This window comes from Sciurus vulgaris, assembly GCF_902686455.1.
Source record: "Sciurus vulgaris genome assembly, chromosome: 15".
Lineage (NCBI taxonomy): Eukaryota > Metazoa > Chordata > Mammalia > Rodentia > Sciuridae > Sciurus > Sciurus vulgaris.
The window spans coordinates 37474823-37498453 of NC_136476.1; the positions used below are offsets into that span (position 1 = coordinate 37474823).

The 23631-nt window shown below is 43.5% G+C and overlaps 1 protein-coding gene across 3 annotated transcripts in view; it reads left to right on the forward strand.

Annotated features, from left to right (window-relative positions):
* The window catches only part of ADAMTSL1 (ADAMTS like 1), a 381058-nt gene extending 367296 nt beyond the window's left edge, over positions 1-13762 (forward strand). For 2 of the 3 annotated variants that reach the window (XM_079113153.1, XM_079113154.1), the window contains 3 exons: positions 8707-8816; positions 9564-9784; positions 11258-13762. In XM_079113153.1, the coding sequence (XP_078969279.1) occupies positions 8707-8816; positions 9564-9784; positions 11258-11364 (438 nt within the window). In that variant the 3' untranslated portion in view covers positions 11365-13762. The other variant, XM_079113152.1, reaches the window with a different exon arrangement.
* Positions 13763-23631: the final 9869 nt, after the last annotated feature.

Sequence of the window (23631 nt, forward strand, 5' to 3'; positions counted from 1 at the left end):
ATGTTGTGTTTCCATTTCTGTTTGAGACATTTTTAAATTTTCCTCTAGCTTCCACAGTGATCCACTGATCATTAAAAAGTGTGCCGTTTGGTCTCCATGCATTCTTAGTTTCTAAAGTTTCTTTTGTTGTCGGCTTCTAGTTTTATTCCATTATAATTAGAAAAAAATTACATGATTTCAATTTTTTTAGTATAAGACATTTTGTGAACTCATGTTTAGTCTATTCCATGTGTTGATGAAAAGAGTGTATATTCTGCAGCTGTTAGACAGAATATTCTGTAAATGTCTGTCAAGTCCAAATGAGCTACAGTATAGTTGAACTCAGAGGTTTCTTCGCTGACATTTTGTTCTGATGATCTTTCCATTGATGAAAGTAAAGTGTCGTCATGTTGGAGGACGTCTCTCCGTTTAGGTCTAATAGTGTTTGTCCTATAAAACTGGGTGCTTCAACATTAGGTCTTCTTGGTAAATTGATCCCTTGGTCATTATACAGTGACTCTCATAATTTGTCCTGAAGCTTATTTTGTCAGGTATTTTTCTCAGTTCCCATTTACTTGGAACATCATTTTCCATCCTTTTGCTTTTCATTTGTGTCTTTACTGGTAAAAATAAGGTTTTTTAGGCAGCTTATGGTTGGGTCTTGTTTTTTCTTATCCATTCGTCCAGCCTGTATATTTCAATTTGAGAAGTTAGTTCATTTGCATTCAAGCTGATTAGCAATAGATAGGAACTTGTTCTTCTGTTGATTTTCTTATTCTTTTTTTTTTTTTTTTTTTTTTTTTTTTTTTGGGTGCTGGGGATCGAACCCAGGGCCTTCTGCTTGCAAGGCAAGCACTCTACCGACTGAGCTATCTCCCCAGCCCCTATTTTCTTATTCTTGAATATTGTTTGTTCTTCCTTTCATTCATCTTTGTAATTTGATGGTTTACTGTCTGTGTACCTACTCTTCTGGTAGGATTTATATTTTCACATGCTTTCATGATGGTAGTTATCTTTCACTTCTGAATGTAGGACTCCCTTAAGCATCTTTTGTTAAGGCTGGTCTGGTGGTCACGACTTCCCTCAGTTTTTGCTTACCTTGGAAGGCCTTTATTTCTTCTTAATTTCTGAAGGATAACTTGCTGGGTACTGTAATCTTGGTTGGCCATTATTTTCTTTCTAGGACTTTACTCTGTTCTCTCCTAGGATTTCAGCTAAGAAATGTTAGTGTGAAATGACTCAGTGCTTTTCTCCTATAGATTTTTTAAATTTTTTTGTCTTGTACTTTGGGTGTGTGGTGCTGGGAATTGAACCTAGGGCTTTGTGCATGCTAAGCAAGCACTCTACCAAATGAGCTATATCCCCAGCCCTGTCTTGTATTTTTGATAGTTTGATAACACCATGGTGAAGATCTTTTTGTCATATCTATTGGAGTCTAAAAATCTCGTGTGTGGATGGCTGAACCTTTCCCAAGATTAGGGAAGTTTTCTGCTAGTATTTCATAGAATAGGCTATGTTCTTAACCTGTTTCTCCTTGCCTTCAGGTATTTGTTTAGTGGTGTCCCAAAGATCTTAAAAATTGTCTTCAAGTTCAGATGTCCGTTTTCTTCCACTTGATCTAGTCTATGGCTGAGGCACCAGCTGAAGTTTTTATTTGGTTTATAGAGCTCTTCATTTCCAAGATTTCTTTTTATCGCTGCTGAAGTTGCCATTCATACCCTGCATTTTCTTTCTAATTTCATATAACTTTATTCTCTTGGACCTCATTGAGCCTTATGATAGTTATTTTTTTTTTAAATGATTAGGCGTTTCATCCAATTTCTTCAGAACCTGTTGCTAGAAATTTTTGTTCTTTTAGAGGTACCCTATTACCTTATTGGTTTGTTTTTTGTTTTCATTTTCCCTGTGCTTCTACATTTAGATTTAGTGGATCAGACATCTCCAATGCCTTCTTGGGGTGACCTTATTAATAAGCAGCTTTCTCCTAAAAATGTGTCTGGGGTGTTGGTTTGTTATGCAATGTTGGCTTTGACTCTAGCTGAGCACTGTGATCTCCCTATGGTGTCTTTCAACTGAGGTTGGGCACAGCACATACTATGTCAGAGTCAGAGACTTACTGTCTCTGCAGACCACCTAAGAGTGGGGACACTGGCAATTCAGGCAGGGAGCTTCCTAGGTGGCTTCTCCTATAATGACAATGGTGGCCTTATCTGGTGATGGGGACTTTCTCAGACACTGTTAATGCTCGTTTTGCTACTAACAAGGCACTGGCAGCACCAGCAGTGGTGAAAGGCCTGAAGCACTTGTCCTCCAGTCAGTCAGTGGTGCAGGCTGCACAGGGAGAGGCAATAGCAGTAACTTGAACACCCTTGGTGTGGTGCTCACACCCAGCCCTGTTAGCAGTATGTGATCAGACAGTATGGGGGCAGCCAGCAGCAGGAACCATGTAGGTGCTGTGGTAATGTCCACCAGGGCACAGGACCTCAGTTGGAGCTGCACAAAGTTATACTCCACCTACAACATACATATATGCCTGGGTGGAGAAGACATGGCTGGAGTCATGGATTTGCTCCAAACTCCCTCAGCAAGCCCCTGCGGGGGTAGGCAACAGCGGTGACTACAGTGGGGAGTGTTCTCTCCCCAACCCCTCACTAACTGGCATCTGAGCTCAGTGCAGTGGGAACCTCATGGACACCTGCATTCAGTCCTTAGCACTGGCAGCACTTAGCACATGCAGCTGGTCATGACCTTGGGCTCAGATCTCCTGTATTTTTACAATGCCCTGCATTCCTGTCTGTTGCAACACCCATCCCAGGGTACCCTTGGATCAGAATCACTCTGCTGGGGCAAGTTGGTTGTGAGGGACCTTCCCCTCCAGCCAGTGAAATAGAATGTATGTGGAGCCCCAGAGATGGAAAGATGCAGGGGTTGCTGACTTCTACAGCAGCCCAAACTTTTCAAGATGATTAGCTGTAGCACCCTGAGGGTTGGCTGGTAGATTCTTTTCCAAATCAAGGGTACCCTGCAGGTTACTCACCTAAGTGGGCTACAAGCCCATAAGGATTATGAAACTTTCTGATAGCCAGAATTGACCAGCTTCTGCACTGATTTAGTTTGCTATGACTCTATCTTGCACCTTACCCCTGCAAAGAGGAGGCACCCTCTCCTTCCAGGAGTTGGGGTGTGACAGATGCCAGAGTAATTTGTTTCTTTATTATGCTGTTGTCCCAGGTCTCTGAATCTTACAAGTCTAGTTTCTCTCTTGCTGATTTCCAGTGTTCTCCATGGTCGCTCACTTAAAAATGTACCTGTACACCTGTTACTTTTGTCCATCTTTATGGAGAAAGAGGCAAGTGCTAGGCACATCTCTTCAGCCATCTTGTCCTTCTCCCCCACTAGAAAGATTTTAAACAGAAGTTACAAGCTCAGATTCTACTCTTAAGAGATTACCTCATCAGCAGTGTAGTGACTGAATTGGAAAGTAATAAGATTGGAGAAAGAGAAACCTAATGTAGGTAAGAAATTATGGTGATCAGAATGTATGCTTTGGTCAGTGGAAATGGACAAGAGATACTATGACAGTGTGATTCATATGGATTCAGTGAGCCATTGGAGATCAGAGAGAGGGAGGAAGCTAGGATAAATCTCAGATTTCTGGTGGAACAATTAGGAATATAGGAAAATGAAAATGGGTGTGATAAATTGTTTTGCACATATGTAATATGTTTACAAAATAGCCCAGTAGAGATATTCATTAGGCAGTTGGATGTTTGAATATGGAACTTAGAGATGTGCTGACCACAGTGTATTTGAATGTCATCAGCATCAAGCAATAACTAGGTGTCATGGGTGGTATCACCTTGGAGGAAGGAAGGATGATCTGAAGAAAGGACACAAAACAGAAACCTGGGCAACCCTAATCAAACTGGGCGAAGAAGGAGGTACAAAACTTAAGAACTAAGGTTTAGTATATTAAGAGCATGATCCAACTCTTTTGTCCACAAGAGACTCACTCTATTTAGATCTAAGGGGGAAAAGTAGAAATGAAAGAATGAAAAAGTCCATGTAAATTCTAACCAAAAGAGAGTTGGGGGTGTCTATACTAATATCTGACAAAGTAGACTATGTATTGAAAATAGGGTCAATGCACCAAGAATATCTAACAATTATAAACATGTGCACTAAATATCAGAACTCTAAAATATATGAATCAAACTTTGAATGGACTAAAAGAATATATAAATAGTTCTAAATAGTCAAGAAACTTTGCTACCTGCTTTCAGTAATAGAACAACTAAAAGGAAGATCATTTAAAAAAAATTTAACCAATAACCCAATGACCTCATCTAATCCTAATTATGTCCCAAAGATCTTACCTCCAAATGTCATCAACATATGAATTTGGGGATTAAGTTTTTGTTGCTGCCCGCAGCAACAATCCCGCGGTAATTTATCGGAGGTGGACTGGAACTGAACTACTTCTATTATCTTTATCTGGGCTACTTCCTTGCTTGTTTGTTTTCTAGTTTATAGAGGAAGAGAGGCTTTGCTTACTTTTAGTTTTAGAGGAAGAGAGGCTTTGCTTAAGAGGAAGAAAGACTTTGCTTAGAGGAAGAAAGACTGCTTAATTTTAGAGGTGCTACTTCTTAGAGTTCTGCTGCTTCTTCTTAGAGGCGCATCCTGCATCCTGCATCCTAAAGGTGCGTGCTAGAGGTGCGTGCTATCAGAGGTGCTTCTTAGTGGTGCGTCCTGTGACCTACGACCTAGAGTTGTCTTAAGCAGACTTAGTAATGTCATAGCCATCTTAGTGTTAGTACACTCTATGAAGTTTGCACGACAGGGAAATCCCCCAACAACTTTCTTAGATTGTATCCCCATCACTCAACAATAGATGACTATATACATGATGAAATATTATTCAGCCTTAAAAGAGAAAAGAAATTCTAATACATGCTGCAACATGTATTAGAAACACTGGACTAAGTGAAATAAGCCAAACACAAAAGGACAAATATATAATTCTACTTATGAGCTACTCAGAATAGTCAAATTCATACAGTGTAGTAATTGGAAGAAGTGGGAATTGGAGTTTCAATTTAGGATGATGAAAAAGTTCTGGAGATGGGTAGTAGCAATAGCTGTACCACAATGTGAGTGTACTTAATGCCACTGCATTGTACATTTAAATGGCATTGAGATGGACAGATTTATTAAAGATAACAGAAAGCAATCTGTTTAAAAATCAAAATGTGATTGGGTCTAATAGTGGAAAAATGTATGTTCACATCTAAGAAACTTCTAAGATTAATAACAAAGGTAACACAATAGTGAAGTGGGAAAATTTGAGTAGGCACTTCACTAAAGAAGCTGTCCAAATAAGAAATAACCCAACTAGAAGATGTTAAGCTTCATTAGTAACCAGGAGTATGTAAAATGAGATACAGCTCACAAGAATGCTTAAGATTTAAAATATATGACCGTGGCCATTCCAAAGTTTATCAAGGATTTAAAGTGGAAATCTTATACACCACTGGCAGGAGAAGAAATTGGCAACCTGTTGAATAGAATCTCTTAAATTTAAATATATCCACACCTATTTCTACTTCTATTTTTATACCCAACAAAAATGCAAGCATGTGAGTACCAAGGGACATACACAAAGATCTTTATAGCAATATAAATTTGTATCATTAAGTATAAAAACTATAAACAAATCAAGCATTAATCAAAAGTAGATGGAAAATTATGGTCTACTCATAAAATAAAGTGTTGAACAACAACAAAAATGAACACACTTTAATAATATACCTAATTCTCCATGAGAAAAAGAAGCCAGATGCAAAAGTAGACATGAAATATGGTTCCTTTATGTAAATTTCAAAATCAAGCATAAAATTGTGTTGAACGTTAAGTCTTGACAGTGGGTACGTTTGGAGAGGGGGAAAGAGTGAAGGGAGAGGCCCTCAAGGGACTTCCGAGTTGCCAACAGTGTTCTCTTTCTTCACCCGTATTTAGGACGGCCACATAATTTGTGGGGCTCAGTGCAAAATGAAACTGTGGGGCCCTCTCCACAACTACAAGGAATGAAAAGATTGTCAATAGAGCACTGAAGCAAGCAAAGCCCCCTTCTTTTCTAAAAATTTATTTATTTTGATTCATTGTAAACAAATGGGGTAAAACTTATTTCTCTGGTTGTACATGAAGTAGAGTCATACCATTTGTGTAATCATGCATGTACATAGGGTGATGATGTTTGTCTCAATCTGTCATTTTTCCCTTCCCCCCTACCCCTCCCACTCCTCTTTCCTCTATACAATCCATCCTTGCTCCATTCTTGCCTCCCTCCCACCCCCCCATCATGTATTATCATCCGCTTATCAGAGAGATCATTCGGCCTTTGGTTTTTTGAAATTGGCTTATCTTACTTAGCATGATATTCTCCAACTTCATCCATTTGCCTGTAAATGACATAATTTTATCATTCTTTATGGTGGAGTAATATTCCATTGTATTTATATGCCACAGTTTCTTTATCCATTCATCAACTGAAGGGCATCTAGGTTGGTTCCACAATCTAGCTATTGTGAATTGAGCAGCTATGAACATTGATGTGGCAAAGCCCCCTAACTGAGGGTGTGGCCATGCCATGCAGCTGGCCTTGCTGCTGCATTCACTTTGTAAGACCTCACTAAGATGTTCTTTGCCTGACTCACATTTCTCCATGCACGCTGTCCTTCACAGTAAGAAGTTATTTTCTAACATAGTTAAAACAAATTTTGTAATGTGTATTTTATCACAAAACAAAAAATAATTCTGATTCGTTGGTATCAAGGGACATTCTTTACATTTCCTCCAACCCCCATGTCTTTGTGAACAACCTTCACAAACTGAACCCTTCAGAGCCAGAAAGAGCAATCACTGGCCTGGACAGAGGTGTCAGCCCAGGAGGGATGCTTTTACCTTGAGTCCCTTTCCTTCAGTGGTTCTTCATCTCTGAGGTCCTGGATTCCTCTGAGCATCTAGTAAAAACCAGAAGAAACCTCTTGCTAGAAAATTTCAAAGCAAATGTTAAGAGTTAATATCCCTGTGCATCCCTAGAGATCTAAAGACTCCCAAGTTAAGATCCTATGTTCCAAAGTGATCATCTTCCACTCTCATAAAATAGAAAGGGACTGGTGCAGTGGAGGAAGGGGATGGAGGAGAGAAGGGCAAGGGGAGATACTGGGAAATGAAATGAACCAAATTACATTATGTGCATGTACAAATATGTAACAATCCCACTATTATGTATAATGAACCAATAAAAAATTAATGCTTCCTAGTTTATACCTAAAGGACTTAAAATCAGCATACTACAGTGATGCAGCCACATCAATGTTTATAGCCACTCAACTCACAATAGCTGAACTATGGAACCAACCTAGGTGCCCTTCAAAGAAGAAGAAAATGATGACATTTTCCAGTAAATGGATGGAGTTGGAGAATATCATGCTAAGCGAAATAAGCCAAACCCAAAAAACCAAAGACTGAATGTTTTCTCTAATATGCGGACACTAGTTCCCAATAATGGGGTGGGGAAAGGCACTAGGGAAGAATCCAGTTACTTTATATTAGGTAGAGGGAAGTGAAGGGAAGGGAAGAGGTACAGAGGTAGGAAGGATAGTAGAGTGAAACAGACATTATTACCTCATGTACATACATGACTGTGTGACTGATGTGATCCTGTAATATGCATGATCAGAAAATGAGGTATTATACTTATGTATGATTTATCAAAATCTATAAATGTAGTCTACTGTCACGTACAACTAATCAAAATAAAAAATCAATTTAAAAAATTAATGCTGGGACATAAATATCCTGGAGGAGTCCTCTCCAGTGTCCCCAGACATCATGAAACGTGATGGGACGGCATCTCCTCTCGTGTATCTTGTCTGCGCATTGGTTTTCTGGTTCCTTGCTCCCTTTATAGCACAATGTCTTAAATAGTCAGCTATTAATAAACTTCTCCCTAAACTTGAAAGAAAAGAAAGAAAGAGAGAGAGAGAGAGAGAGAGAGAGAGCGAGAGAAAGAAAGAAAGAAAGAAAAAGTTACCCCCCAGCAATGTGCATCCCCCTTGTGCTAACAGGGCGGGTGTTGGCTCAGGGTCTGCTGCTTTTGTATTTTACAGACATTTGCTGGGTTAGGGCCGGGCTTTGCCATCTCTGGGGAAAGCTTAACTATCTCCACAGGCACATGGCAAGAGAATAGAAGGAGGGACTGTACATACCTAAGTCTGTCTTTGTTCAGTCCTCCAGAAAACACCAAGGAAAGGAAAGAAAGGGTGGACATGGTTACTTGGATGAATTTAGCAAGAAAATAATAAGCCAAATTATCCTCCACACTGAAGGGGACACGGACTTATTTGGCTGCTCTAAATGTATTCCTAGCACATAATGCCAAGCTCTTTCATCTGGTTAATCTGGAAGTGGGTTGGCGTTTCGGACTGGCTCTACACGTCCTCTGACCTTTGCTAGCAAAATGCCCACAGACCACAGGAAAGCTAACTGTCCCACTGTGGCATAAAGAAAACAAGCCAGTGAATGTCCTTTAGTTGGTCCAAAGAGGGGTAAGATGAATGATCTGATGGCCTCCAACAAGACCTTGCAAAAGGATCCTGCATCCCCCGGGACCTGAAGATTGAACACCCTGCTAACATGACATGTATTCCTTTTCCTGCTTTGCAGTGCAACGGGCCTTGCATCGGGCCTCGCCTCGCTGTGCAACACAGACAAGTCTTCTGCCAGACACGGGATGGCATCACCCTTCCATCAGAGCAGTGCAGCGCCCTTCCCAGGTAAGATGCAGCCCGGGCCTCCTCTCTCAGCCCCTACGTCAGTAGCACAGAAACAAGTTGTGAAAGACGTTTCTTCTCCAACCTCCCACAGTGCCAAGGGTCAGATGCCCTGTCTGCTCCCTTCTATCACCCCAGGCCACAGTCACCCACCCAGAGACCCATGGGCCATCTTGTGCTTGCTAAAGGGTCCAGGTTGGGCTTTCCTCTCAAGAGGATGAAACATGCAGGGGTGTTTTTCCTCAGGGGTGGGGGGCACTGCACTAATCCCAAGGTGGGCAAGGAGCCAAGGTCTACATGGTGGCCCCACCAGCTCCTCATTCTTGTGGACCTCTCTCTAGATCTTAGGTTGAGATGAGGTGCCTTATCCCTGGATATCAACTTTTCATTCCTATCCAACCCCCAAACCCTATTGTATCTCTTCCTAGATGTCCCCTGAGAAGAGAGCTTATGGCCTAAGACTCCAGCCCCTGAGAACAGGCTTCAAGTTCTGCCTCTACCAGCCTCCACATGGCCTAGAGTTCATTCTTGAGCCTTGCATAGACATAGACATTGTAGAGAAGAGCAGATGGAGGCCCAGTCAGGGGAAGAAGTATTTGTGGCCATTCAGTAACAGAACAGAGATCAGAACCTAGGTCTGGTGATAATGGAAGTTCTTGAGGAGTTGACTGACATTCCAGGTTTGGGAGCATTATTTTCATATTTGGCCCCGTAGAGAAAGACCTTAACTCTGGCACCCTCTTCCTACAGGCCCGTGAGCACCCAGAACTGCTGGTCAGATGCCTGCAGTGTACACTGGAGGGTTAGCCTGTGGACCCTGTGCACAGCAACCTGTGGTAACTATGGCTTCCAGTCCCGGCGCGTGGAGTGTGTACATGCCCGCACCAACAAGGCTGTGCCCGAGCACCTGTGTTCCTGGGGGCCCCGGCCCGCCAACTGGCAGCGCTGCAACATCACTCCATGTGAAAACAGTACGTTCCAATCCCAAAGATCTTTCTGCAATTTCCCCACAGGGCATCGAGTGCAGAGGGCAATCCCTAGGACTGAGCCCGAACACAGGGCACTGGATCAGGTACCCCAAGAACTGTGAGCATTTTCAGGCAGGTGCATAGGTGTGTAAAGATGTGTGTATTCATGTTCTGGCCACAAAAATGGCAGGGTGTGTCCCAAGGTCTACCACCATCACCATCCTGGTCCAGAGAAGGCCAGGTATTATTGTACAAGATCTGGGTAAAATTGGCCTCTCGCTCACCTGCAGACTGGCTGGTGCCCAAAATGAATGACTAACAATGGCAATCAGGAGCCTGGCCACTAGAGAAAGAACTGTGAACTCTAAAACAGCTCGCAGAGTGCTTGCCACTCGGCCAGCTCCCCACCCGTCGCTGCTTTGCTTCTCAAGGAACAAGGGCTGCTGATCACCTCTCTCCTCTCCCACCCTGGGCATCCCTGAAACTGAGCAGAGCCCACATCCTTGGGATTTGACACTCATTTCACTCCCTCCTCTCTCAAGTCTGGAGTCTCCTCAACCCAGCATCAGCATTTGTGTCCCAGTTGGGTAGGGATCTGTTTTGTTTTTTCTTCCTCTGAATCCAAATCCCAAATTGGAGATGTTTCCTGACAAGGACAAAAAAAAAAAAAAAAAAAGGACATAAATAAATGTGGCAATGCAGTTTTCCCCAAACTAACCTTCGCTGAGCTGTGGATTCCCAACACTAAGGCAGATGCCCTGAAAGCACACATGCCTTTCCTTTTGATGCACTGGGGATGCATGATCTTTGGTGAAGTGCTGACCCATGTTGGTACCATTTGCTCACCGTGTGCAGAGAATACCATTGTGGAATGCAAGTAATTAAGACTGGCTGACCAAGTCAAATAGCACCAATGATTAAGAACCAACTAGTCTGCACCAGTACTGAGCTGGAATGCTATGGTGTTGTGGCTAATGCCTGGCAGGTAGAAGGAACAAGAAGCTTAGACAGAGAATACAAGAAAATAAACTTAACAGAGAAAGTAAGGCCTTAGGGAAAAAGGCAACCAGCCAGAGGCTCACTTCTATCTCCTTCCACATGGGCAGCACTGAGTCCTTCTGGGAACCATCTCAAGGAGGAGAGTCACTCACTAAAATACCAAAAGCCCATGGGAAAAAGCAAGCAAGGAAGTGAGGTAGTCCAAAGAGGAGGGAAGACGCAGGCAACATCAGGAAGTAGAGGCAACTATGAGGCAATGAGGGCCCAGAGATGGGTCCCGTCACTCAGCCAGAGGACTGCAGGCTGGTGCTGCCCCTGTTATTGGCAGCCTGGGAGGCAAGTGGCTAAGCTCTGCCAGAGTGACAGCCACCCAGAGGGGCAGGAGCACAGTGGCCAAGGCAGACCCCAGCAGCCAAATGCCGGTCAGCCTCTGTTTCACATCTCCCTTCTGTCCCCTCCCCACCCCTCCTTTCCCAGTGGAGTGCAGAGACACCACCAGGTACTGCGAGAAGGTGAAGCAGCTGAAGCTCTGCCAACTCAGTCAGTTCAAATCCCGCTGCTGCGGAACCTGTGGCAAGGCGTGAAGACGGGGCGCGGGGAAGAACACTACCCTGGCCACACAAAGGACTCACGCAACCACCTGGGACGGAACTTACGCTTTCTTTGTTTTATTTATTTATTTCCCCCTCCCTCCCACCACACCCCCACTCCTGAGGACCTCAGCATGCTTTCTCTTTCAGTTAGCTGGAGGATAGAATGTTGGGAAAGGAAGAGGACAGATGTCAAAAGGAGGTTGCAGAGCAGGCCAGGCAGATAGCAGCCAACCAGAGAGGCCTAGGAAGAGAAAGCCAGGGCCCCCGGAGACAGCAGGGAGCCAGAGGGTTTAAAAAGGATTGGTGCAAACATCAGACAACCAGCTGGTCTTTCCAGGAAGCGCTGTTGATATGGGTGTTGCTTGTTTGTCTCCTCCTCTACCCACCCCCGTCCCCCAGTGGTGGTAAGGACAAGGGCAGCGACACCATGCCAGAACTGGCTCTTCTCCTCCCATGTGGGACATGGAGAACTCAAACACAGGGATAGGTAGCAGTGAAGGAGACAATCAGAGTCAGCCTGTTACACACACAGATGCAGAAATTGACCCAGAAAGGGAAGGGACAGCAGTGAACAGAAGCCTGTGTCTGCTCATATGACAGGTGCTGAACCCCAGTGCACCTGACAGGTTCAATGATGGTGCTGGAGGATGGTCAGAGCTCTGCTGCCCTCAGAGTGCCCTTGCTGCATGGTAGAAGACATGTCCCTTACTGGGAGAAGGTAGGGACAGTGTGCACTCCCCATACTACCTGAGTGAACTGTCCACCTGTGCAGCAAAGCCAGCCAGAGGTCAGCACCTGACTGGGGAGTAAATCTGTCCAGCATCTCCTCTTTGAAATCAAGAGCCCCCAGCCCTGAACTACCTGCTGCTGTGGGCCCAGGGCATTTGATCAGGAGTAGGCCAGGTTTTCTGCCTACGTGGTCTTTGCTGCTCCACTTAAAAGGGCCAAGGACGGGGTTCCCTTGGTCAAAGTCAGTTCATTCATTAATTTGCCAGAGAGTAAGTATCAGGCTGAAGCAACCACTTCCTTCCAGAGCTGACTAGGGAACAGGGTGGGACAGTGGATTTGCAGGTACCTGCAGTGCACCCTGCCTAATTCAGCAGCCACCCCCAGGGGCTGTGGGTCCCTCACAGAGCACAAGAGCTGCTATAGGTAGTATTTATGTGGTAGGTCGGGGTGGCGTGATGAAGAGCTATGGCAAAGCCAAAGGATAGATCTAGACTCCAAGATGGTCCTGGAAGGCTTTTCAATCCACCCGCCCCACAAGGTGAACACTCCAAACCCCAAGGTAATTAACACACGCCAGCTGGGTCAGCTCACACACTGCGGCCACACCTATCAGCTGTGTTGAAATGGCCACAGCAAAAACACTTCGGGACTATTCAGCCAATTGCTCATTCAGCAGAAGAGCTTTGGGCGAGTGATTTTTTTTTTTTTTTTTCCTTCTCCCCGCTGAAGGGCCCTAGTTTAGTTGGCTGGGCAGCCTCCCATAAGCCACACCTCACACACTTGTGAGATGCCACTCACCCTGGGGCCACCATGACATCAGGGCTGCATTTCCAGTCCAGCCTGGAAGTAAAACTGGGGAGGAAAACAATATTAATCTGTATCCTCTCTAGGTGAGCTGTGGACAGTTAGGGTGGGTCTTTTTCTCCTCACCACAAACATAGGCTCTAAGAAATCATGTTACTAAAGATCAATGTAATGTTTATTTAAAATAAAGAGAATGTTTTCTATGTATATCTTTTGTGAATATTTATTAGGATATTGTATAAAAAAGTGCAATATTAATAATTGTACATTGTCATCCAGAAAAAAATATTGGGGGATCTTTTTTTATTAACTTCCTACAGCTGTGTTCCTATAAACTCAGTGGTGATCATTGTATTTTTCCTATTTTTAATAGAAGCTGGTGTTTAACTCTGGATCCATTATTCTCTTTGTACAGAACTTTGTAAAAGCTAACATGGCATGCGGGGGCAATAGGTGATCCATTTGTGTCACCATGGTGTTGCATGGACTGATAGACATCTTCTATAGTAGTCACGTGGTTAATTCTGTCTAGTTCAACAGCTATTGAAAATTGGCCAAAATTTACATTTCCTTAAAAAAAAAAAAAATGGCTGTCTTCCAGCTCCATCACTTGTCAGGGTGAGGAGTTGGAAGTGGGTTTCAGAGCAAGTTGGAGAGCCGAGGTAGGTGTGAGGTGGGAGGAGTGTGCTCCTTGCATGAGATGAATGTACATTTACTGTTTGTTCTGTGAATTGTGACTCAGCAGTACCGCAGATTATTAGGGCTGCTGGATAATGTGGAAGGAGGCATTTCCTCCTCTAAAACACAAAACTGTATTTATATTTTTTGTACAGATAATACAGCTTATTTATTTAAATCTTGTTGTCCGAGTCTCTCTTAAGCTCAGCCTTCCCATCATGTTTTATACTGGTGGTGGGGAGGGTTGTTGAAGAAAAGTCCCTGTCTGTTTGGTGGTTCCCTGCCACTTTTGTGTATCTGGCTGAAACCGAAGGATTGCAGTCTTCAGCTTCGCACGGGAAGCTCAGGGCCTGCCTCTGGAGGGCCAGCTCTCTGAATGAACCCAGAGCAGCTACACAGGTATACACACACACATTTAGGCTGAGCCAGTCATCTCATTTACAGCCATCTGTGGTGTCCTGGGACAGATGCAGACTTGGGTGTGGAAGTCCCCTCTCTTCAGGTCAGACTTCCTGTCAACAGGGGTGTGTGTGGTGTGAAGCATCTGCATGATGAAATTGTGAATACAGACTATTAATCAAGGCTAACTTTTATGGAGTACTGCATTTAATCTTCACATCAAACCTGTGATTATCCCCCTGTGCAGAGGGGTAAAAATAAAATCCCAGAGAAACCCAAGGTCACCCAACTGGTGGGAGCAGGATTCTCATCCAGGCAGTGTAACTCTAGCCAAAGCCTTGCTCCTCCCCACGGTGCTGCCTCCCATCCCTCTGGGCTACAACTGTCCGTGCTATTGAAGCCAGAACTGAGGACAGGCAGTTAGCGTAGAATAGGAAATCTGGTCAAATTGAGGAATGGAGGCCACTGGAGTCTGGGAAGTCGGAGGCCCCTGGGAGATTGGAATGTCAGTGTCTCCAGAGCCCTTTTGATCACCAAGGTCACCTGCATAACTACCCCCACACACACGCGCAAAATGCTGCACACAGGAAATTGCTAATTAATGTCTCCTGGGCCCCTACTTCAATCTCTAGTTGGCCCTTCCCCCTGCCATCTGCTGCTCACCTTTTTTGCTATGTCACCGGCAACTCCTGGGCCTAGTCACTAGGCAGGAAGGAGAGAGATAAGGAAGGAAGCGAACAGAACAAAGAAGACCCTAATCTATAAAAGATGTAGGGTACGCTCATTTCTTGGGATTTGAGAACATCAGCCATAGCCCCCTTCTCCCTCCCAGGAGAAGTCTGTATTATTACCTTTAAATAAAACCTGCTTAATATGCTTGCTTTGGCGTGCTTCTCTAATGTTCAAACTTTAACATTTGAGGAAGCAGAACTTGTCACTGGTAAACGGTGGTATCACCACGGCCACCGCAACACACAACTATCCTTCGCCCACTGATTTCAGGTTGTAGATGATGACAGTGGGGCATTTTACAGGAACTCTTGCTTTCTTCTGTCCTAAAATTAATTTCTTTGGTTTATAGGGCTCCTACCTTCCTATTTTTAAAGCATTTTAAATATAGAAATAAGGCAGAAAGATAGCTGCTGTAGGAAGTGCAGAAAAATCAAAAGTACCTTGGTAGAGTTCTTTACAAACAGGCTCTACAGACGGCATGTCCCCAGAGCCCATGTGATAATCCACACAGGAACTGATAGAGATACTCCTGAGCACCCAAACCCGAAAGCCAAGCTCTGGCCTGTTTTTCAGAAACTCACCCAACACCTCACACTCTCATTTAGCAGCATGAAAACTTACCCAATAGCTCTTCCTGAAATTCTAGTCATTTTCTAAGAAGTTTTACATTTTGCTTTAAAGAAATTCCAATGCTAGAACCATAAACATATGCCAGTGACCAAACAATATCCTACAGTGATCCCAGGGCAGGGGCGAGAACCCAGAGGTGCCAGAGCAAAAACTCAAGATTGCTCAAGTAGTGGGAACACACAGAAGTTTTTCCAGCCCAAATCATAGAACTCCACAGGGAGGAAAAAAAGATTCCTACCAAGATGCTACCAATCACAGTATAAATGTTTGGAATTTTTGGAATTTTAGTCACAGGTCAGTCCTGGGGTTGTAATTCTTTTATTTTTTTATTTATTTTTTTTTTTAAGTTGTACATGGACACAATACCTTTATTTTATTTATTTATTTTTATGTAGTACTGAAGATCAAACCCAGTGCCTCACATGTACTAGGTAAGTGCTTTACCACTGAGTTACAACCCCAGCCCACTGGGCAGTGGGGGATAGGGGTGTAATTTTTCATGTTAGCCAGTGATTAACCTCTTCAGTTTATAGGACTCTAGTAAGATGAATCCAGGAAATCTGAAAGACCAGAAGGACCAGAATAGTCTACAGTCAAAAAAGCCCATTCATGCCTCAGCTTCCTCATCTGTACAAGTAGAATACTACATAGGGTTGTTGTAAGAAAAATATTAATTCATGTTGAGAAAACATAAGGGTACAGGCATATCATCAATGTATGCATTGAATGTTCATTGCTATTATCATGATCCAAAATACCCTGATAGAGATGGGAGAGAAAGGGCAGGGCTGACACGTTAGCTAATTCATGCTATTTCCCCTTTGTTATCTTTGAAAGACTCTCTCTTGTATTTCTAGTTTTGGATGAGAAGGAAACCAGTCATTCTTTCAAAGCATAATACTATACAATAGCATCAATAACAGAGATTTTAATGAATCAAGTTCTATGTCTTGGAAAACACAGATCAGTCCACATATCCAACTCAAGACTCACCAGAATACCAGTATACCTCCAGGAAAGCTTCCCAGGACAAATGTTCTCTTATAACATATAACATATAACATCAGAGACACACACCTAATCCCAAGTCAAAACCCAACTGCCATTTCCTTTGAGTTAGTATAAAAAATGGAAAAGTACTCATTTCATGAGAAAATATACAAGAAAAAGCTAAAGTCAAGGGCATCTCATTTGCCAAGGGCTAGAGTTTCTCATAAATGATACACTATTATCCCTTTACTTCATCCTGCAAATAAACCCAAAGGAAATAATCCAATTTTGTTAATGGTTCTGAGCTAACAAGAGACAAGTTTCACCTCAGTAATCAATCTGTGAGGCTCCCAAAAGTAGTCAAAGTCACCAACAAAGGGCAGAGACAATGATGGGGTAGACAAAGAGATGGAGTTCTTGGGAAACAGTTCCATGAAAATAACCTGTCGGGTGAATTAACCAAGGAAGACTGAAATTCGGAAGCAAAATAAAACACAACACCCTTGGTTTTGTCTCTGCCCCTCATTTTGTTCAGAGAACCAACTATGAACTAAAGATTTCATGATTCAGACTCAGTATCCACGTGAGTTATGGTAGGAAAGTTATCTACCCATGTCACACACTACTGATTAGGAAAATATCAGTGATGATATAAGCCTTGAAGTAACACTAAAGAACTTGAATGCATGATAAATGCTACCAATTCTCAGAGTTTAACCCAAAAAGGTCTCTCCCTCCCACCCAGCCATCCTGTTCACTTAGAAATAAATGATGCTTTTACAGGTCAAATGTAATAACGCCTGTTGGAGACTAGTATCTCTAGCTAAACCTCAGCTTCTTATTCATAGCACCCTGAAACCTTCAACTGTTTTTTTGCTACCCCTGAATTGGAAGACAAATATTGGCAATCAAGCCTTTGCTAATAAGAACTGAGCTGTCCCCTTGTCCACTAGACATTTATAACTTCACTCATTTGGTTTCCGTGAAGCACCTGGTCCCAATCAACCACGTGTCACGCCTCTGATAACACAATATACAGATGTCACTCACCTCTCTGTTTTCAAAGGGCAAAACCCAACTTTGACCAAATATTTCCCAAGCTGCTCCTAAAGATATAGTTTATATATATGTAAACAGAAGTTAAATGTGCAGTTTTATGTGAGTGAAGAGAAAGCAGACAGAGAGGAATGGTTCTCCTGCCGAACATAAATAATATTTGTTTAAGCACAATGCTCAGGGCCTGAGACATTGCACGGTCAGCATTCTGAATGCCGTCAGCATGCCTGGGGAATCCGCTTTCTCCACGGGGAGTTTGTGATGGCCAGGTTGACCTCGTTACAAATTTCAGGTAGGTCAGTGGACAAATTGTGAACAACTCAGTTACTGGGTTAGCAACTCCAGAAAATGTTTGATGGTCAAGGTCAGGAGTGAGGTGATGAAGTGTGTCCTGGGCTTGGTTTTCTTCCCCTCCACCCTCAACATCACTTTTAAAATAACAATGAAAAGACCAAGAAATAACTTTGAGGTCAGTCAGTGAAGGATGTCAAAATTGTTCAGTCACCCATCTAGTTCTGCCCCATGGCTAGAGCTCACCGTGTCACAATGCCAGTGCATAGGAGAGATGCCAGCTCCAAGAATTCCCATGCTGACTTTCTTCAGCCTGCCCAGGCCCCTCCCAACCAGAGTAGAGAGACTCAAGGTGCCCACCTGAGAGTAGGGTCCCAAGATTGGAATCTGCCACCCCCTTGCACAATGAGGTTTGCTTTTGCATATGAGTCTATCTGGAAAACAACTCAAGTCCTCATCTGGTTCTAGTGATCCTTGCCTGCCAGGTGGGCAACCATCCCTGCTCAACTTCTCTTTTCTGTTTTTTTCTCATCACGAAACTTTCCTTTCCCTCAGAGCTAGACACACTCTTGCTAAGCACCAACTCTGGGTCCTGAGAACCTACTGCCTTGTCTTCAGGGAGCTTGAGGGTCCTGTATGTTCTGCCGCAATTGTGAAGTGCAGTTCTAGGACTCTCCAGCTCTTCCTCCTTATTTGGTTCCTTCCATAGTCAGTACCCAACAATTTCTCACTTTAGTCCTAATTCTCTCTCTGGAGCTTTTTCTCCTGACTAGTCTTCTTAAATCCATTCTGGTCTCTGCCAATCCTCTCTCCATGTAGAAGCTAGAATTGTTGTTATATTGCCTGTGAATACTTCAATATTAACTGATGTGTATTGTGTGAAATTAACTTAAATTTACATCCTAACGAGCTACATTTAATATACCCAATCATGAATCTACACTTCAGAAATGGCATAGTAAGCATCTCAGATACTTTTATCTAAATCTGCACAAGAGGGTTTATTAGTTACACAGAGTTCTTTACTTACACACAGGTGAAATGTGCAATGCTGGAGGATTAGGAAGAGTACACAGCACCCCTGTCCTTGCACGAATAATCTAAAATTCTAGCCTCCGTGGCTTGAATGTGTCCCTCTCCATCACAGATGCTACCAATGGGGTGATATTAAGAGATGATAATAAGGGTCCCTCTCCTCATGAATGGAATTAGGTCTCTCATAAAAAAGAGTTCCGTCTCTTTTTGCCCTTTCACCTTGTGCCATATGAGGACACAGTATTCCTTCCCTTCGAAGGTTGCAGTGTTCAAAGTCCCATCCTGGAAGCAGAGAATAGCCCGCATGTTCATGCCTTGATCTTGAACTTCCTGATCTCCAAAATTATGAAAAATTAAATTTCTATTCTTTATAAGTCACCCAGTCTGTAGTACTCTGAGTAATAGTATTACAGCACAAACAGACTAAGATGTCCCAAAACCCAGCAGCCTGAAACTCCCAATCCAGCTAGGGCTGTGTGCCCCACTCTGTTTGCTTGATCTGACCAGAGAAGTTTTGGGTTGATCTTACTATGGGAACGTTCACCTTGGAGAACTGTTTGCCAGTGTCCAGGGTGGGACAACAGAATTTATTCAAGTTCAAGAGGCAGGTTATACAATTGCTTTAGGTCATTTTGCTCACATTTCTGCATTTGTTGGACTTTGTCTCACTGCAATACACCCTGTCAGTGATCAGAAAAATGGCATACATCAGTTTTCAAAGATATTTTCTCAAAGGATGGTTGACTTGTTTTAAAACCTTCTACATCTTCCCACTGTTATTAAGAACCAGACTGCTTAAAATATCCTCAGGCACCCTGTGATGGCTTGGCCTCCTCTCTGGGTGACTCACATCAGTCCTGAGGGCTCCATTCCCTCCCTTCTTCACCTTCCCATCATCCATGACATGCCAACCACCATACCCACTACCATCTACTTTTCTCTGGTTAAGTCAGGGCAAGGTAAAAATGGAAGCTCTCAAATGTCTGTTACATGAAGCTTTTTCAATATTGCCCAATTTACAACCACTTTCCCAGCTGCTTTACAGCAGAGGTGGATAGCTGGGCCTCTCAGCTCTTTGATGGCATTCAGACTTGGATGCAAACTAAGATGCAAAGTCACTGTAGAGGGTAGGGAATCCTGTTTTCATAAAATTGTCTCCCTCCTTCCTTCTCTCTCTCTCTTCCCTTGCCCCACTGCACCTGTCCATTTATTTTTAGACCAGGTTTGTATTTGTGACTGAAAATTAAATTGCAATTATTTATAACTTTCCCTCTTCCAACTTAGGTGGATACCCGCCCCCCCCCAAAAAAATGATCTTTTACTTTGCTGAAAAGATGGTGGATAGAAATACTAAAAGTGTTCAAGAGAAGACTAAATTGCACTACATAATGAAAGGATGGGAAAATCCAGAAGGATAGCTCTAGGTAACCGGAGAGGCCAGGGGAGAGAAGATGGAGGAGGGAAGGAAAAGTGAGGTGGATCTCAGCTGACAGTCACAACCTCAGAGAAGACATCCCTGCCCTCTGAGCTAACTTGTGTCCTCTTCCCTCAAAGTACCCAGGACAATCACAGCTGCTTGTCCAACCCTGGCGCCTGACTTCAGAAAAGGCCTTTCTCCCTCAGGACCACGGGGAGAGAGGAGAAACAGAACAAGGTAGGGCTTACAGAAATCATAGTAGTGCAGTCACTCTTTATTGGGGACCACAGTGGGAGGCAGAAGGGACATGACTGGTTCTACAAAAGCAGCATGCAGGCTGCCCAGCATCCAGATGTCCTCCCCAGCGCTCCCCAATGTCAACAGATGGCAACTCCATCCTTTCTGTCCCTCCAGCCCCCAAATTCTAGAGTCATGCTCAATTCCCTCTCGTGTTCACCCCACATCCAATCAGCAACCACATGTGGCCTACCTTTTTGAAACATACCCAGGATCAACTCTTTTCATGCCCCACTTTTACTCCCCAGGCAGAAAGCCTACAGGGCCCTGCTTCCACCCAGACTACCTATGGCTTCCTCAATCAGTCAGGGGACCACAGTGATGATTTTCACTTAAACCCAATTATGGCACTCTCCAGTTCCAAGCATCATGTTTGCTCCCCTTGACTGACCTCCTTACTGTTCCCCGAACACGCCTATTCAGAAACCCTTTGCTCTAGCTGTTCCCTGATATCCTCTTGGCTACCTCCTTCAGCACCTCCTTTCTCAGTGACCCTTGCTGAGCACATTTCAACCTATAAAATTAACTACCATCTGTCCTTCCTAAGCTCCTGAGCCACTTCATCTCGATTACATTCCCCTTACACTTATTGCCTTCTGACATATCATATACTTTTTGGCTTTAATATGTATTTATTATTTTAATTATTTATTATATGCAACTGTTCATTGTTTATCATGCTCTTTATTATAAATGAAGGTCTATCTCCCTTGCTAGACTATGAGCTCCACAAGGGCAGGGTGTAAGTCTGGGTTGTTTTTGGTTTGGTTTGGTTTGGCTTGGTTGGTTTTTTTACTGGTGTAACTCCAAAGCACCCAGAACAGAGCCTGGCATCCAATATACATTTTCTGAAGGAACAAATGAATAAATCTATGTATTTATGTATGTGTGGATGGATGGATGAAGGAAAGAAAGAGGCAGAAGTGTGGTCAGTGCTTGATAGTGCATTCTGTCATCCCAGTGACCAGAGCTAAGACAGCCGTTTGGGGCTGTGGAGAAGGAGAGGAGGCATTGTGAGAGGAGGAGGAGGCAGCAGGGGTTCTGAATCACCGCCCATCACACAGGGAACTCACCTGACAAGCAGAAAGTAGATGCCAGGAAGAAGCTGGAGAGCACCTGAGGGCCACCTGGGAGAAGTCCCTAGGGCAAGAATGTGTTGAGGAGTGCCCCTGACCCAGACCCCAAAAGACGACTTACACAGCCAGAAAAGGGCACCATGACAGCCTCAAGTCGGGGCCTCTTGGGCCCACTGAAAGCTAAGGTGAGAGAATCATGGAGTCTCCATGAGCTCGTTACCCAAGAAGTCAAAACCTCCCTCAACACCATCGTGTAGGGTTTTATAATGAAACAAACAGTAGGTGCAACTGTGTGTTAGCAAGTCACAAGATGAAAATACCTTTTCTGTAAATCTCAAGGGACCATTTTCCAGAGTAAAAAGAATCCAGTCTAAAGTAATTAATGGTTTCAAACCAAGAGCTTGAAAATTTAAAGAGCCTTTTAAATAACCTTCAGCTCCTGGATGTAATCATAACCTTTTACGTGTTAGACTTGCAAGTAAACAAGTGTTGTATAAAGGAGCCTTACTGCAATCTCTTCAACGCTGTATTTGTGTGAGTGTGTGAGTGTGTGTGTGTGTGTGTGTGTGTGTGTGTCCAGAAAGGATTGTGGAGTAGGTTAGTAAGCTAACCTGCACTGGGCACAGTGGAGACTCACACACCACTGCCATGCCCAGAGTTCTCTCAGCTTCTTTACTTGAGTCATACACCTGCAAACTGCATGCCCTTTAAAAGCATCCCAGAACTTGTTCTTTTCTCTTAGTGTGAACACCTCTTGCTTCTCTCTAGCACTCTCCTTCCTCCATGGTGCCATTCAAAAACCTCTTTACTGTCCATGCGGTTTGTTTTACAGACTTCATTTCCTCTAACCTCCTGAGCAACCCTGTGAGGAATCTGCCTCATTATTTAACCTCTCTGAGCCTCAACTGCCTCCCCACCCCAGGGAGCAGGCAGGGGTCTCAGCAACAGAAATGGGTCATGCCGATTAAACAAGATGGTTATGTGCTGGGGCTTCCGTTCTTTCAAGGGCTCTACACTGGCAATATCCAAGTGGTTGTCCACTATAAGTGAACTTTCCCAGGACCCCTACATCCTGCCCTCTAGCTGTACCATAACCTCTCATTCATCAAGAAGCCACACCAATCTCAATGGTCAATGTTCAGGCTATGTCAACACTCAGAGGTGACCTTGAGGCCCTGCAGGATCCAGTGAAGTCTTTGAATCACCAAAGAAAGACTGAACCACGTTTGTATGGTTTGTGTATTTTACTGTATTCCAAACTATTTGAAAAAATTTGTGCTGAGTACTGAACAGTAATTCTCAAAGTGTGTTCAATAGGTTTTACACAATAAAAGGACTCTACTGTCTCCATTTTAAAATGTTGTTTCTGCCTGCTCAGCATTCATTCTTCCTTTCCCTGGAAGCTAAACTTGTGTTTTCTTTTGGGGAACCACCCTCCAGGCCTCCCGCTTTTTGTGCCATTCACATGGGTCCACCACACATACACAAGATTTGGTTCAGGGGTGGACCCCAGTTCAGGCCTGGGCAATAAGTATTTTCTATTGCCACAATGATCAGCTCTGGGATCTGCATGAGACTCAAGCCAGCAGCAAAAGACAATTCAGGGATTTTTACTGGAACCACTGGAAATGGGAGGCCCTTTTCCACTAAGATTGCTAGATAAGAGAATGTTATAAGCCTAGAATCACTCGAAATTACTATATGGCCACGGCCTGCCTTAGAAAGCAATATGGAGAAAGCAAAGCCAAAAGATGGCGACCAGGACCTCATTACATCATTGGAGTCCTTGGATCCAATGATGTCTAAAGCCAACAGATAACGGCGTCCTGGAGTGTTCCATTGCCTGAGCCAATAAATTATATTTTTTGCTTGAGCACTTGTGATTGCAAGAATGCTGGTTCTTACACTGAGTTTCACAACATTAAATAAGGTTTCTTTACTGTAGGGCTTCATAGAGACTTCAAAATATTAACATTCATTATGAATCTGCATCAGAGGATATAATATGAAGCATTTCCCAAACTTGTCTAATGAACTTCTTTTGGAAGACCCTACCATAGGACTTGTATTCCACAGAAAGCTCCTTAGTAAAGACCCATACATGTTACCTATAGGTTCACCTAA